General features: G+C 36.0%; 1 protein-coding gene across 2 annotated transcripts in view; it reads right to left on the reverse strand.

Moving 5' to 3' along the window:
- DCLK1 (doublecortin like kinase 1) overlaps positions 1-17351 on the reverse strand; it is a 248821-nt gene that overhangs the window by 54604 nt on the left and 176866 nt on the right. The window contains exons 1-2 of one of the 2 annotated variants that reach the window (XM_008934247.3): positions 11494-11649; positions 10486-10580 (exon numbers count right to left, since the gene is read on the reverse strand). In XM_008934247.3, the coding sequence (XP_008932495.1) occupies positions 10486-10580; positions 11494-11512 (114 nt within the window). In that variant the 5' untranslated portion in view covers positions 11513-11649. Of the gene's footprint in view, positions 1-10485; positions 10581-11493; positions 11650-17351 lie in introns of those variants that run through there. The other variant, XM_029960882.1, reaches the window with a different exon arrangement.

A 17351-nucleotide genomic window follows, 5' to 3' on the forward strand; every position in this document is an offset into this window, starting at 1 on the left:
CATTTATTTTTGCAAGTTTTACATTTTTTTGTTGATAAATCAACAGTTTTCTTTTTGGTTTCTTGCATCACATTAATACAAAAATGGTACATTTTTAAAAGCAAATATCCAAGCACTTTTCATTAAAAAAAATAATTGTATGCATAACTTTGTAAAATCTTAAACTTATGTTGTAAATGTGCCAATATTTACAATATTATAGTGCAACTAAGAAAATGAAGAGACCTTAGCACAAACATTTGTAGCTCCTCTTTCACTAGAGTCCAAATTCCAAAACACTGTATTGCAGGGCAAACTACAACCTAATTACCCCATATAACATCAGACAACAAATACACACTGAATACAGTACAGTTTTTTTCATACTTCACTGCTGAGGGTTAATTTAAGCAAATTCAAATATAATGAACATGGGCAAATACAGACACTAAAATGCATATGAATACGTATGTGTGCACTGCGTGTGTTTTCCACTCTTTGCTAACGTGTGTGTACACAACACATATATCTACATACCCATTGCCTTCTGCAGGGAGTTAGGGTGCTTAGCCTGTGTGAGATCAGGTGCCAGGTGAAAAGAAGCAAACTGAGCCAGAGGAATCGTGTTATGACAGCAATCACAGCTCGGAATAGCCCCTGTTCTGCTCAGCAACCTCTGCTTTCCGAACAGAGGGGTTTCCTGGGTATAGCACACCCATTTCCAAAGAGTGTGATAACCACTTGCCTGCTTTGCTCTGTATGTGAGGCTACTGCTGGCTGTGTTACATAACGATATTTTTCATCACTCATAGTTACAAGCTCTCATCCTGTCACTAACAGATAAAACTGAAAGTGAAGATTAAATAAAGAACAATCTTGTACTCTGTTGCACTCTATTAATTGGATACAACCAAAAGCACAGACAACATTAATCTAAGTATTCATCAAGTAATGAGATAATTTAGCACCATGAAGATTTTTTTGTCTGTTCATCTCTCTACTATTTTTGACAAAACAGTAAACTTGGGTTGATCAGAGGTTCTTTTCTATATTATTGTTAATTCATTTTAACATTCAGAGTGCAGACATTTTTGTACCATGCTGCACTATATAAAGTTCACACTGCAGTCTGGATTATGAAACTGCAAAAGAAACCACTATTATTTATCTCAATTGTTATGCCACACAATCTCACCCCAGTTGTTCTTCAAGGCTGTTGAATACCATATATGCTTTCTTATAATATACATTTATAGCCACAATATTAACGCCCCAGAATTTTCATCTTTCAGCCAAATATGCCCTGTGAAAATGGTTTGAAGAGAAAAATAACTGAATTATTTGACAAACTGGAAAGCAATTTTCACATTGCATAATGAATGTTAAATATTTTACTGATTTTAACAAAAGAAATTCTAATATTGCATGACTTAATATACTTCAGAACAATGTGGTTCAAGAGGAGGCATAAGACTGAACATGTCAAAATAATATCATTTCAAATTTAGGATTAATGTTTTGTCTGTGTGTATGTATTTGTGCATAAGGTCCTATCCTTCCTACCTTGGAGTCAATGGAGGTTTTGCCACTAACTTTGCTCAGTTTGAACTTAGCCCTTGTCTGTAGATGTGATCTTTTAAAATTGTACAGACTTCCTCAAGGGAGCTGCTCAGCAGGTACTGGTTGGTGCAGTTCCACTGACTTTAACAGAGCTGCAGTGAATCCCACTAGATGAGCGTCCTCCCATTAGCAACATTTTCCCCACTTATTTGTTTAAAGCCACAAATGTGACATAACCGCACATGGATTTCAAAGCCATTAATCTATATAAGTGTGTATGTAAATATAAACACACACATTCTGTGCTTCACACGTGAACTGTTTGTTGCATAAAAAAGGTAGAGATATAAAAAAAAACAAAACAGAAAGTTGCAGAAAGCATTAGAGAAATAATCACAAATATTCATAAAGCTCAAAGAGAAGCAAAGCATTCACAATCTATACAAGACTCTTTAGCTACATCATAATCACCTTAGAGTAGGCACAAATAATGCAGCATAGAGAACTATCAGAGGTTCAAACACTATAAAGTTGCTTAAGCTATTCTGTTATTCAATGCAGTTGATGAAATCTAGGGACAAACTAAAACCTGTGCTGTTGCAAGCAGAACTACAGCATCAAGAAACACAATTTCAGTTTCACCCATAAAGTGAAACCTTCTGGTCTTGCTCAAAAGAAACATTTCATTTCTGCTCATGTATAATGGGAATTACATTCCACACAAAAAGGATCTCAAAGTCTATAAACAGTGTACCTTTTCAATCTCCAAGGGACTTTCATTCCTTAAATGAAATATTAATGATACGTATTGCCCCTGAATAGCCCCTTAATATAAGTCATATGTTGAAATGATTAAATGCTATGGACTAGCATATTCTTTTTTAAAAACAGTCTTGATGGAGAACTCGCTATGATAACAATTACTGGTATAAGGTCCATTTTTATTTTCCACAGCTAAGCAAAGCCATGGGATTCAGGTTTGCTGGCAATCTGTGCTCCCTGTGCAGAACAAACATTCTTAATAAACTGCCTTAAGCAGCAGTAGCCTATACGGGAGACGGGAGGAAAAAAAAAATTCCTGGAATTTTTTTTCTTTGCAGGAAAAAATGATTTTCAAACCATCAGTATGTATTTCATTCAATCTGTTGGAATTGCCTGAAGTTTTGGAAACTGATCCCAATGCACCTTTACATAATATGCATTTCTTGGGATAAATAAAACATTTTATAAAGACATAGCCTCGCAACTGCTGAAAATGCAAGTAACTTCACAGCTATGAACTTTTTCAAGTTCAGAACAACCTCAGGATTAGGGTATGGGGCAGGGGACGTACTGTTCTCATGGCTGGGAACAGTTTTAGGTTGAAATCTGAAGCAGGAATGACAAAACATGCATTTCAAAAAGGAATGACCTAACTGCTCCAACAAACCTGCCAGATCAATGACTTTCTCTTCAGGTGATACTGGAACCAAGTGTTGAAAACAGAGAAGGTAAGTTTTGTATTCTGCTGCCCTTTTATTCCTTTTTGCAAATATCCTCCACAAATAAAATCGTATTGATACAGTGAAGCCATAACATCACATGCCAATATTTTCCATCCACTGAATTTTATTATTTTATTTTATTAAATCAGTGTAAAGGAATTATTTCACTACATTTAAAAGTTGGCATGTGGTAGCTAAGTATTTTCTGCAATTAAGTAAATTTTCCTGATTTCAAAATATATTAAATCACCACTAAGTAGCTCAAAAATATAATCTCTATAGATTTTTGTTGAGAATCAGAATTACACTGATTTCTAATTCTTAAATCATTAGTATATGAGAAAATGAAAGGAAAGGTATAAGACTGCAAACACGTATGATCACTGCACTATGGGCTTAAATATAACACACAATGGAAAATATTGCTATTACGTAAATTAAGTAGACTAAGATTCTCAGAGTAAAGCAGCAGAAAACAAATAAAAATTAGTAGGTATTTGTTAAGCAACTGGTTATAATGCACGACCTACTTTAACACTAAAGGAGTTTTGCATATTCATGCTGTACAAAATGACCACCTCTAGAAATTGTGAAAGCACAGGAATTAGGTCAATAGGAGGATGATTTATAATACCACCATTTCTATAGGCTTTCATTTTAAAATGTATAAAATGTCTTATTATAGCAAACACAAAATCATGCTCCCATTTTTAACATAAGGGAAAATAATCACTAGTTTCTCAGACAAAATGTGTATATGTATGTCAGATGACACTGCTAGCCATCAGGGCCCCATACTTCCTTAATCAGAAATCTGTCTATATTTACTTGCAACACATGGATGATCAGCATTAACAGCTCTTGCCAGGTAAAACATTCATATTGCCTGTGAACACCCTTCTGTTTACAGTTATCAGATGGTAAGGCAGTGAAGAGAATTTGAACGCTGCTTTGAAAGCATTCACTTTTGTCCTGTTACCACACAGGATTTCTTCACTTTCTTTTAATTTAGATAAAAAGACTAAACTTAGAGTGTTCCAAATGTGCGCGTCGAGATCAGACAGCGTGGTGCAAGCAGTTTAGTATGGCAGGTTTTTTCTTTTCTGCATTTTACTTATTCGTTGGTAAAAGCAAAGTATTCATTAACTGTTCATACCAAAATGAATAAAGATACCTATGGTAAAAACAGAACATATAATCAGTACCTTAGATGATAAAAATAGCCCTATTCATAACTCTGCCCACTATGGATTTGTGCGTTATATTCACCTTATCCAATCCTTCTTCATTAATGCACAATGCTGTTCTGGATTTGACGGACATATTCAATGGCTCATTCATTACAAATTCTTGCACTAAAATGCAGTGGTAAAGCCAAAAATACCCCCACAGACTGGAATTAATTTGGCCCCATGTTGTTAATATTAAATATGCAAAACTCTTTTGTGCGATTCACTATTACTGTAAATTAGCAGCTATTTTCTTTAAAAATGTTAAACCTTCATCAAATCACAAACCATAAACATTGTTCCATTTTCTGTTTTACACTGAGTCTCCTACTGAATCCATATCATCCGAAGAGAGTGGGCGATACAGGTCCTGTAAGATGAAGTGCAGTATAGATTTGTTTATTGTGTTTGATTTGTTGCACTGTAACTGTCTTATATTCTTTTGGTTACTGTGGACCAGAAGACATTGTTTAACATAAAATACACATGTTCTATATACTCATATTTTTGTCTTAATGTCATATTATTATTTTTTAATCAACAAATAGATGGTTAGTAAATAAAGCTGAAGTTTCAATGTACAACATATTCTATGAGGCGATTACTTTTTTCTTTAATTCTTTCCAATTAAACACTATTAAAACAATATTTGTCTGTTCTGGAGAGTCTCCTGATGGTTTGGAAACTTGGAAATATGAATTTAACCTTAAAGGGAGTGTATTTTCCTTTTTGCTGTTTTGTAAACAGCAGTAGTAAAGTAAGTGTTTACCTTATATAGGGTAATAAAAACTTGCCACCCACTGGTGATACAGCATAGATCCAACAACATTTGAGCCCCAGAATGCTGACACTGAACATTGCTGTTACCTATATCGTACTGGCAAATGGTGTCTTTTTTCCACAGTTTTTCTGTGTCAGTGTGTATGTATAAAAAGATAGTGTGTTTTACATTTATCCCCCTGTCGTGGTCTCTTTCTGATGGTAGCCAAGCAACCAGCTCATGACAGCAGAGGGAGAGTCTGAGTGTGCAGATCCACTTCATTCTTTCAACACGCACTCCAAGCATCCTCTGACAGATCAGATAATCCTCAAATGCCAGTGGTGTTAGGGTATGATACATGGCCCTATCTCACCTACACATCACAACAATCCTTGTCAAGACACACTACAGCACAGAATGAAAGAGAAAGTTCAGAAAAGAGAAGTGGTAGAGGACAGGGTACTGTCTTTTTAAGGTGAATTAGGCATAACTGATGGTTCAGAGGGGTTCTGAATAGTCAGGTGCCCAGCACATCTCACAGGCATTCTCTGATATCTTTAAGGTGTTTTGGGGGATCCTTTCAAAATAGAACATATGAACAAAATACAACAAAAAAACTTGTACGACAAAATACAAGAACACATGAGAATGGGAACACTGATGGAGCCAGCTTTAGGGTTGACCTTGGTTGGGTTTGATTGTTTTTTTTTAATTGTAGGAAGATAACTGAGACAAGAAATTAACAAATCTGAAAGCTATACTAAAAAACAAGTACCAGCTAAAATGAACGCTTCAAAATTTCAAATTTACAAGGTTCTCAGTAATCTATGGAGGTTTATGTTTTATTTGCAGGCATGGTGTACAAGGGATTTAAGTCCCTTAAAGGGGGTTTTGATTCCCTAGAATGCTTATTCTGTATGTATTCTGCCAATGGGTGTGCATACACACAGTAGAAGATACGTTAGACTGGCAGAGTGAAAATTAGATTTTAAATACATTTCTATTTTGTTGAGAACAATCCAGACAAGAGAAGAATTTTAAACAGACAAGACCATCTTCTTCTGAATACTAATTAGTTGGTTAATTATTAAAATTTCTTTTGAGCATATACAATTTGAGAATTTCTAATATATAGTACAGAAAAAAAATCTTTTGATTTGCTAAAGAGGGTAGCACTCCAAACTTTTGAATAGTATCTCCCAGGTGACTGTCCTTGCCTCTGAATATAAAAAGATATGCATTGAGAACTGACAAAGAAGATATTTCTGACTTTTAACATTTAGAGAATATTTTTATGTTTATTTTAATAACTCTATGGTTGTTTAAAAGCAAAATCATGCACAAGATTTCAGTGTCATTTTCTCTCTTTTTTTTTTTCATCTTCTTTTAAATACTTGAAACTTTTAAAAAGTTTTATTTTCTTAAAGAATTTTTTTGCCTACAGTTAGCCAAAGAGCTGTATTTCTGGAAAATAGGAGGAGATCTATTTATTATTTTGCATAGATTTATAAAAAGAAAAAAATTGCTGAATGAATCAGACTTCCTGCCATATACAACTCAAAAAAACTCCTATATATGTAGAATTCAAGTTATTTGTCTGAATAGTCAAAAGGTGTCTTAAATCTAATTTTTTATTATTCTATAGGTTGTAAACTCTAAGGAAGTAGAAACATATTTAAAACAATGACAAGAAACAGAAAATCAGGTACAAAGTATAAAATATGTCCACCTTAATTGAAATAATAACTGATTAGAAGACAGTGGGAAAATAAGCTCAGAAACTATTACAAAAGCTAGTTAAATAAAATGCAGGGGTTGGAATTATGTATATTTATTTTTGTAATTGCCATGTCACCTTTTCTGAGTCTGCCTCATTAACTGCACTCTGTTGGAAATACGTATGTGTGCAACACAATAACTCTACTTCAAGTGCTAAAAACCTGAATTTCAAATGTTTTAAGTCTCTGTAAAAAAACATAATGATGTACATACCGATTTAAAACAAGAATCCTTATTTCTTATTTAAGAGTACATATAAAGAAATAATTAAACTACAAGAAAGCATAACTATAGCACACAGCCTGCTAGTTAAAATACTCAGAAACTGAAAACTGGTTGACAGTTAGCTCAGATAGCTGATAAATTGTTCCTAGTTCACTTTTCAACTCCATGTATTACAACCATGAAATTAATCTTTCAAGTCTTACTTTCCTCAAATATAGACTGAACTTCACACAAGATTATCAAAAAATATCTTTCCCTGATTTCTGAATTTCTGGAAACAACTCATCCACATACATATGCAAGAGAGAAAGAATAAATTTTATCTTTTTATATTCTCACTTCTGAGGGTAGAAAATTTTACCTGTGAGATTACAAGAGTACTGTTTTCATGAGTATGTACCACAGCAGCATTTTTGGCTTTATTTATATCAATGGAAAGCCTTCCATCAAAGGCCAGTATTTATTTTTTTAAAAAGGTGAGTGATAAAATGTCAGTAAGTAAGCTGATTAATCCCTGTTTTAAGTTACCTAATGCACTCCACAGGTCTTTACTATTCCCAGGGACAAATCCCTAAGTTTGTGAAATTATCTTGCTTCTGTGCCTCTGAATTCAAAAGCATAACTTCTTCTCACCTGTACTTTCCAGGAAAAACACTGGTAGCCTGCCTAGACTCCTCAGCATTGACATCCCAAGCCTAAACTCCCCCATACCACTTGGATGGGGATGCTGAAGAGCTGATTGATTAGTTATGTCAAGGGGAACCAGGTTATGCTTGAGTAGATGTTCCCTATCGCCTTCCAGACCCAGTACCTACCACTGGCACCCCACGTACCTGATGACATGAGGGAACAAGCACTACTCTAACTGCGCAGAGAGAGGTGAAGGGAAACCCAAATTGCACAGTTGAGATGAATTATTTCAGTTCTAAAGCAGTAGATCCCTCAAACTCCAGGTAAAGAGAGAAAGCCAGACCAGTCAGAAGCCCAGCCATCACCCTCAACCCCAGACTGTGGCTCTAGCAGCCGACACTCTTCTTTTGAGGTAGGAATACCTCACCTCTCAACACTGGGGACAAGATGGGCACTTAAATCAATCTCCTCTTCTCTCCTCTATGTCTGTCACATGATACCAGCATTTAACAACCTTCTAGGGAATAAACCTCCTCCTGTAGCTGATTTGTCAGCCCTGTAGCTGAAGCCAATGAAGACAAAGCAAAACGCTTTGGGTTCAAATTTGGTTTATGACAATATAGTACATAAAACAACCTGTCCTTTAAATAAAATTTAAATGGCAACACACAAAATATGGTACTTAAAGTAAACAGAACATAATTTATACTGCTAACAATAAAATTATGACTAGTAAGCACTGTTTAATGCCTATTTTATTAATTGTAATTTATAACCTTTATAATTATATTATTTATATGTTATATTATATTATGTTATATTATTTATGGGGTTTTTATATTAAAATTATAACCTTTAATGTCACAACCATATATTTTTACACTGAACTTCTAGCTCATTCACTTCACAAGTTAAACATGAAAGCAGATGAAATAAATTCTCAGACCAAGTGTAAAGTTTCCATCACTGAACTTCAGAGAAGTTGATTTTGTAACCTAAATAATATTATTGCAATGCATTTTACATGATTGCAATCTATTTTCTGAGGTCATGGGGACTGAATATGAATATCTGAGAATGGAATTCAACTCTTTAACAATGTCTTATCTCTCCTGTAGTTTGCTTCAATATTTATTTTCTATACAGTTAGCAATCTGATTATGTTACCATTACACAGCCTTTTACATCCAAATACTGCCACTAGGTGATCCTGTTACACTTACAAGTAAAAAGAAGCCCATCTGTTCTCCTCTCCACATTTGAAAGTCAGAAACCATGTGGCTAGAAACCCCTCGTGTCTAATGGTGCTGGATCCCACTCACACATCCACAAACATTAACAGATAAACATTTCTTCACTGTGAAGAGAGAAGCATCAGTGGTGAGAAAGAAAGCTTAGGAAAGTTACCAATGAAAAGCAACAGCCTTACAGCAAATGCAAATCCACTGTATACTGGTATCATCCATTTAAGCAGACGCTTTCACATCACCAATGTATAATTCATTTGGAAGACTCTTTGTTCCTTCTTCAGTGACTTATTTATGATTCATTATAAGCTTGAGAGTAAGAACAAGCAGGTGTGGAAGACATTACACTTAAGGAGATTTTAGTACCAGCTTACCCAACTGGAACTTGCATCTTTATTCTCTGTGTATGAGATGATGAAAACCATGACACTACCCTGAGGTTTCAAGCTCCCAGTCACTGACTAGCTCTATACTGCAAGATCACAGTCGGCTTCCATAGCTATAAACAAGTCATAGCAGAAACCCAGAGCTGTATCCCAGCCGCAGGTAAGACTTGGGCACAATTCCTCAGCTCCCTGGTATATATCAGACATGAAGAAGGGTCTGCAGGCTAGAAGGGAGTCGTTCGTACTACAGCTATTCCTGATCTGGATATCTGGGGAATCAGGTCTACACTGGTCCCCTAAGTCAAGCACTGCCAGTTTTGTATGTAATCCCCTTATTTTGAGAGACACAAATTATGTCTTTATTTAAAAACTGAAAAGGCAGAAAAAGCATGTGTTCAAACTGTGTTTATAAACAGGTCTGAGATACAGAGTACTGCCTTAGGGAAGCTTTCATGGAGAACTGATTACAGTTTAGAAAATAGCAGAAGAGAAGATACATAGACATCTGCCCTACTGCTTTTGAACAGATACGATTAATTAAATCAGCCCATGGAGCCTTTTGGGTTGAATGAGTGATATTTTATCAGAAGGTTCCAATAGTAATACAGGTACTACCTTAATCCTGGATGCTTAGGAATATTGTAGATACCTCCATACATGATAACTAGGGGGAACACACAGCTACTAGCAACTCTCATCCAGGAAAGTGACTGACAGGTCTCACATTTCCTTGGTACTGATAGTATCTTCACTGCACAAGCCTCTGATATAACAACTAAATTCCACAGTGCATTCTTCCACCTTGTTTCAAAATCAAAGCTGTTTGAAGGTTGTGCAAGTGACACAATGGTAGTTAGGGAAAAAAAATGTCTTTGATGATGTGAACATCTCCTTCCAGTTGTGAAATGTTTGGAAAAAGAAAGTAAAACAAACAAACAAAAAGTCTTTAAAAAAGGAGAGAGACAACCCCTGTTTTCCCCCTCAAGGATAAACCAATTCCCAGCATACTTAGTATTTTGACAGACACAGAACAGTTGTATTCCACTGTAGTGTTTTACAAACACATCAAGGACTGTATAGCCAGGCTCTTCCACCCTATGGCTCTACACACACACACAAAGAATCAGAGGGGAGAAGGCTATTGGATAATGGCTAAGCAGGATTCTCTCCAGTCATGCTCAGAAATCAGTTTCCTTATTTCCTTACCCTCTGTTTCCGTAGGCTTCCTGGGCTGGTGGGAGATGGGCTTGGAGACTTCCCAGAGCGGGGAGTAGAAAGCTGGCTACCAGGGGTTCCATTTACTAGAAGGACGAGAAATCGAAAAAATAAATACAAGGCATTATTAAAGGAACAAAAAAAGAAACATTTTTTTTGCATTCTTTGTTGAACAGATTAATTCACTTTTGCTTAATGTTTTAACCATTAAATAAGGTAACTCACAAAAGAACTGTTTCCTTAGAGTTTCAGCTCATGAAGACAATTTTTATACAGAGTGAAAGCAAATAATTCACAAACCTGAAAAGACTTCAGTCAATGGCAGAGAACATGATTGTGTTTTCTTAAATTGCATTGTTCCTGTACTTGAAAGTGATGGGGAACGAGGTGCTTTGTTAACATTAAAAGACACTTGTGATATGTAAACCTTTTCATTCCATTTAGCTATGTTTTGAAGTGCTACCCACTAAAAATAAAATACAGGATTGCTTGCAAGAACAAATCAGCTGCTTGTTTTTCCTCACTCATTCATTTAAAGAGATTATTGCAATACTATCTGACCCAAACATTACCTTAGACCTAACCCAGAAGGGCTTTCTAGAGGCAAGTAAATTGGATATAACTCCTCCAGTCTGACCTACAGGAAAGTATCACTTTCTCAAATAAGTAAGTTTCTTCATATATCTCAGTGCCTATCTTTTTAGAAGCATCTTCGCATGCATATGACATTATCCACTAAATTAACAAAACAATACCAGCAGAGGACAGAATTCTACTACAAAGTAATCACACGAGCGGCTATCAATATTCACACTGAAGCACTGATAGAAACACTACAAAGCGTGTATCACATATACATGTAAATATTCTTAAACAAGTAACTATCACAGTCCACATTTGCAAGCACCAGGACAAAAAGAATCAACAATCAGAATCCCACATTCTGAATCTTAGGAGAATATTTACATAATTAGGATATCAATAAGGCATTTGACTTACCTTCTATGAGCTCTAACATGGGCAAAATCCTAGTGTTTAACCTGATAACAGCAAGCAGCAAAATTCCTACTCTGTACTAAGCCAAGCTGTAGCCAAACTGAGAAGCAATGGGATTAGTTAAGGATAGCTGGGGCTGCTCACAGAGTGAGCTGAATGCGATGCAGGATTCATAAGCAGAAGCCTTTTCTGCGTAAGGCTGACGTCTTCAGAGCAGCAGTGGGAGGTGCAGGTGCTGTCTTAGGGCTACATCAAAGGTGTCAATTAAGCATAATGCTGCTGCTTCACAACGCTGAGCCACCACAACCCCCACTCGCTTTCCATGGAGCCCCAAAAGCCTAAGCAATTTTATATGCTGTGCACTGAATCATAATGAGGTGCCTTTGGGGGCAATGTACCAAATGACTCATCCAAAAATCAAAATGACAATAACTCTTGTAAAACCTTGGCTGACTGGCAATCTAGCAAATGCTAATTCCTTTGGATAATACAGTAGGCATTTTTAATAGATTCTTCTTACTTTTTACATAACACATTGTTCTCACTGGCTAATACTGGGCCCACACATTATAAGGAAGAAGTATGTATACCTACCACACCACACATCAATAAAACACATTATACTGCATGATAAATAATGATCACTTAATAGTGCCTGGGTTCTATGAGTGATCCAATCTCAACATCACTTTGTGCAAGGCATTGTTTAAGATAAAAGTTCAATCTATTTGCATAACCATAGGAACAACAAGATACACTAATTGGATTTAAATAGGCTGCTTTTATAGAAAAGGATTCCACTCATCAAGGCTTTGAATTCTCTTTATACAGAGGACAATGGTTTACATAGATCAGCACTCATTCAAGTGCTGTACTAAGTGCTGGAGGAACACACATGCATATGTATGTATGTATGTTCATACAGAATTCAGCAAAACATCCTATAGGTCTGGCCAATAATGACTAAAATCAAATTTATTATCAATACCATTGAAGTCATTTAGAAAAAGAGCAGGATGAGGACATTAAAAATGAGCTTTCTGGATTCTCAGAGTTCTAAAGTTTTAAAAGGCTCCTTATAAAGAAATATGGCGTTATTTAGAAACTATTATTAAATCACTGCTATTCACACAGAGTTAGTCCTCAAGACTGCTGAGTAACAGGACCACTGCTCTGCCTTCTCTTTAAACCAAGCAGATACTCTCAGCTATTATAATAAGAAATTTTAAGATAACACATACACTTCAATACACCTTGTAGCACTAGGAACCAGTTACTGTTCCTTATAGATGGACCCTCTTCCCCATAACTTTCAACAGTATTTTTTCTTAGAATTATTATGATAATTATTCTGTCCTGAAGACAAAGACTCAAGGCTACAAAGTGGAACCAGACAAATAGATGCAATGGTGTATTTAACTATTCATGTATTTTCATATTGATGCATATCATGTTGGTATCTACTGGAATGAGGAAAAAAAGTATCATAAATCCTAAAAACTACTTACTTGTCACCAGAGTATCCAGAGTGTTTAAACTAAGCTCAAATGCTCTCTTCACCAGCAGTTTTAAAAAAGAAAATTATGATAGTTGTGCTTATGTTGGCCATCTCTAACATGTGAAATCAAGAGCACAATTAATGGATCAGGACCCTCAGGAGGTTTAAGTGAAGCTTACTCACTTCTTTACCCATATCCAAAATATAAAGGTGCTAAGCACCTAAAATGTGTACTATACAAGGACTCCCTATGGAGAGTTGTTTTGAAGCTCTAGACATGGCAATTAGCACTGGAGATCAATACCTCTTACCAGTCTTTAGGTATCTATTGTATTGGCTTCTACATCTGCAGTAGTTTTCTAGACCTTACTTCAACCAAGTTGCTGTAGTAACACGAGTTGCATGAAAGCAACCATCTAAACCTGACCTGATGAACAATGTACTAGGAGAATCCACTACAGCGTAGACTTCCAAAGCTTAACAAGATGAATCCAAATCCACACACCCAGAGGTTTAAGATATGTTGGAGATGAGGTAAAATCATCAAAATTCTCCCCACCTGTTAATTTTGGTGGATTTTATACCAAACACACAACTCTGTACATAAACTCTGATGAAGGAAAGCCATACGGAGTCTACATTAGGGAAAAGGGACTTAGGTGAGGTGGGTTCTATTCCCAACTCTCTGTATGCATTTGCACATACCATCTCTACCACTTGTTTACTTAGGCTTTAAGTTTTAGCAGAATAAACTCTTGTACATGTTATGTTGTCAGTCTTCTGGATGCTCTGCATATCTGGAGATATACTTTACTATTACTAATGATACTACATGTAGTCTTTAGGACTGACATCACAACAGGAATGAGATGGTAATTTCTAATGCTTTCCCAGTATGTTCCAGAGGCCCTCCTTTTTTACGTTCTTGTTTATGGTTTCCTGTCCTTGTGAGTCATTGTATTGAATTTGCAAATAGAGATGATATTAGGTGTTGTGTAGCAGAAAGAGACTGGAGTGATTCTGACCCCCTTGCTGAACACCACTCACAATCATTACACCATTCTTATATAAACTGTTCATGACCAACAAATGCACTTCATGCAGTTTGTTGCCACTCTTGGCAACAAATACATGAATAAAAGCTATAATATTTAATAATAACCCTAAATTACCCTAAAAGCTACTTCTAGGTGGAATGCATTTTGGTTGGAAACTGCATTCCTGTCCAGTATCTGCACTGCATTTCTCACTGACTGACACAGCACCTTACCACAGGGAACATTGATGCAGATAAAGACACGTGAAATTGGTAAATCACTGTTGTGATTAATCATGTTATTGAGTGAGGCAAATGGTTACTTGTCATTTTTTATTCATGAAATGGCAGGGGTCAGAGACCAGCTTAACACACAGTACCCTCCCATCATCTCATGAAAAAGATTTATCAGTTTAAAATTTCACAGATGAAATATGTATTAAAAAGCTAAAACAGTATCAAAATTATTGTGGCTGCTCTGAGCAGAATGTATGCAACCACTTAGCTGTGAACTCCTTTCCTTACTGTCCTCTCTTGCTGAAGATGTGTAACAGGGCAAGGACCTGCCTCTGTATTTGTTTTTCCAGCACCTGGCACACCTGTGAAGGTAGAAAACCGCATAAAACAGAACACTAAAGATGGATACCAGGATCTACTGACATAAATGCAAAATAAGCTTTCATATGATAATATTTATAAACTAGTGAGAATGTTGCAAATAAAAAGAACTTTGATGGCATTCCAATAAATAAATTTTGATAGGGCATCTTTTTATTAAGTAATAAAAACAAAAAGTAAGAAAAACTGAATTAAAGCATCAAGTGACAGTCTGAGAAGCCACAAATACCACTGCACTGTATAAAAATAATACTTCCCTATAAAATAGCCTGTTGATTTGCTAGCATATTGTACTCTATAATACATGTAGAGATGACTGCGTTTTTAAAAATTGGTTTTCCAAACACGAAAGTATTTGTGAAAGAGAAAGAGGGGAAGGGGAAGGAAGGAAGAGGGGAAGCCACAAATTATGAATAGGACAAGTTAACCTAAAAATTATTTACAAAAGTCACAACATGTGTAGGTCATATTCAGCAACTGTTAGCTAGAAAATGCTGATGTGAGATCACTGACTGCCACAATTACATCTGCAGGTTTTCACTGTCCTTTCCAAAACATTTTTGTCTCAGTAAGATTATGTATTTGCAAAGTAGTTAGGGAATAAACCATATCTTGCCTTTTCGTTCCTTCTTCTTCTGTATTCTACTTGTATACATTGTGTCATTTTTGTCTTCACAGCAAAAGACAGCGTACAGAGTACCATATAGGCAAGTGCCCTCAGTACAACTCCCCAATAAAGACAAGGTTTTACAGGTTCTACCCTACCATGCAACTGGTTGAGAAAAAAAACAAACACCAGTACTGCATTCATTTTAACCGGTGCTAAACTGTCCTTTTTATATTTAATCTTTTCTAGAGTTTATGTCAAGAAGTTAAGCAAATAGAAGAAGAACATCTCTCTGCCACTGAAGACAAGTCTTGACAGACCCACACAGAGCTTTCAACTTGATCAACAGATCAACAAATTAGAAATGTCAACAGAAAGGATCACCTTCAGGTCAGGTTTACATTCCCCATCCCAGCAGCCACCAGTACTTGTGTCCCTGTTAGTCACTGGTACCTGTGGTAGCCACACAATGTAACCCAAGCAGTGCAGAGCTCAGCAGGGGCTGTAGCCCCCGAATACATTCAGCCACTATAATGTCACTATGATATAGCACTTCTACCTCAAACCAAAGTTAGCTACGTCTGCACTACCAAGCAGAGAAGTGCTGTAGACACAGATATTGCAGATGTATCTTATACCTCAGAAGAAAGGAGACTGCCTTGAATATGCAATTCCCTGGAATGCACTAGTATTTGTTTTTTCTGCAGTCTCAAAAGGTGGGTAAGTGCCTCTTGGATTTTTTCCCTCTGCACTTCAGTTGATATCTATGATCTTGGCTGCTAATTTCATGTAGTACCTAATCGAGAGAGCATCTACATGTACGTAAGATTAATGAAAATACTTTGAACTGTTTTTCCTATTTAGAAAGACTAGGATTCTCAGATCAGTCCAAGTGAATAGACTACCAACTCTGAGCATTTTTCTTTATTCAGGGTTTAACTTTTTAATCCTTTAAGAGGGCTAAACTGTTCAGTCTAACCAAATCTATTTCTCTTAGCCACTCTTGATTTTTGTAACAGAGTACAAAATAATAAAACCTAATTTTTTAATGATAAGTATCAAATACAAACACCATAAATAAAAAATTAAAAGGAAGCCATGATCAAAGCAAAAATATCTGGAAATCCTTGGTTCTGCAGTATGACTCCATCACTCCCATGGGTTTGTAGTTGTGGCTTCAGGAAAATTTTGCTTCAGCATATTTATTACAAAATCTGTCAGCTGAATACCTACAACAGCGTGAATAAAAACGTGTGACCTCACCAAAGACAATATGATACATCATGTTCCTTCATTTGGGATACAAAAGACTTTCTTGAGTCAGGTGGTTGAAGAAGGATTGTTCCTGGCTAACAGCCTAAGGATGAACTATCAAAATAAATGAAAACATATCTTATTGCAGAGGAACACCTCTACCTCTTTTTTCTCAACTTTTTAGCAGAGAAAAGCACAAGCATTTGATCTAGAGAAGCCTTCAGTAAGGTTTAATTTCCATTCCTAAACCACTTCTTTCTTTAGGGGACATCTATAGTTTTGATCAGGGTTTAGTCTGACATGCAGGTTCACAATTTCTTTGCCCAAGTACAATTTAAAAATACCCCAACAAATTGTCCTTTGTAATATGACCTACTCTATCCATCCTTCACATATGTTCCCTTTGTCATCCAGAATAGGTATATATCAACCCAGTTATTCTTGAAATAGTCACTTGTCACTAAATAAACTAAACTTCTAAATAACTTTTTTAAACACCAAACCTGAATTGCTATCACAAATAAGATTTCAAGCATCTAAAATATTCTGAGTGATAATTTGAAGGGAACAGGAGATTGCTCAGAGAGGACAAGAAGTAAGGTACTCAATCTGGAAAAAAAGAAACTAGCTACTTTTGATGAGAGGAGGTCCTGGAAATTACAGTGAGAATTTCAGTTCACTTGAATGAAGCATCTTTCCTTAATTTAGTGGACCAAGAGTACAGTATCTTCAGTCATCACATGCTGCTCTTGATTTGATTACAAATAATGATCACGAAGTGTCGCTTTCTCTGAATCTGTTAACTCTTCACCCACACTGAGGCTGCCACCAAGTGTTAATTGGCAGTT

The sequence above is a fragment of the Manacus vitellinus genome, unplaced genomic scaffold, assembly GCF_001715985.3.
Source record: "Manacus vitellinus isolate BGI_N305 unplaced genomic scaffold, ASM171598v3 scaffold_2_pilon, whole genome shotgun sequence".
Lineage (NCBI taxonomy): Eukaryota > Metazoa > Chordata > Aves > Passeriformes > Pipridae > Manacus > Manacus vitellinus.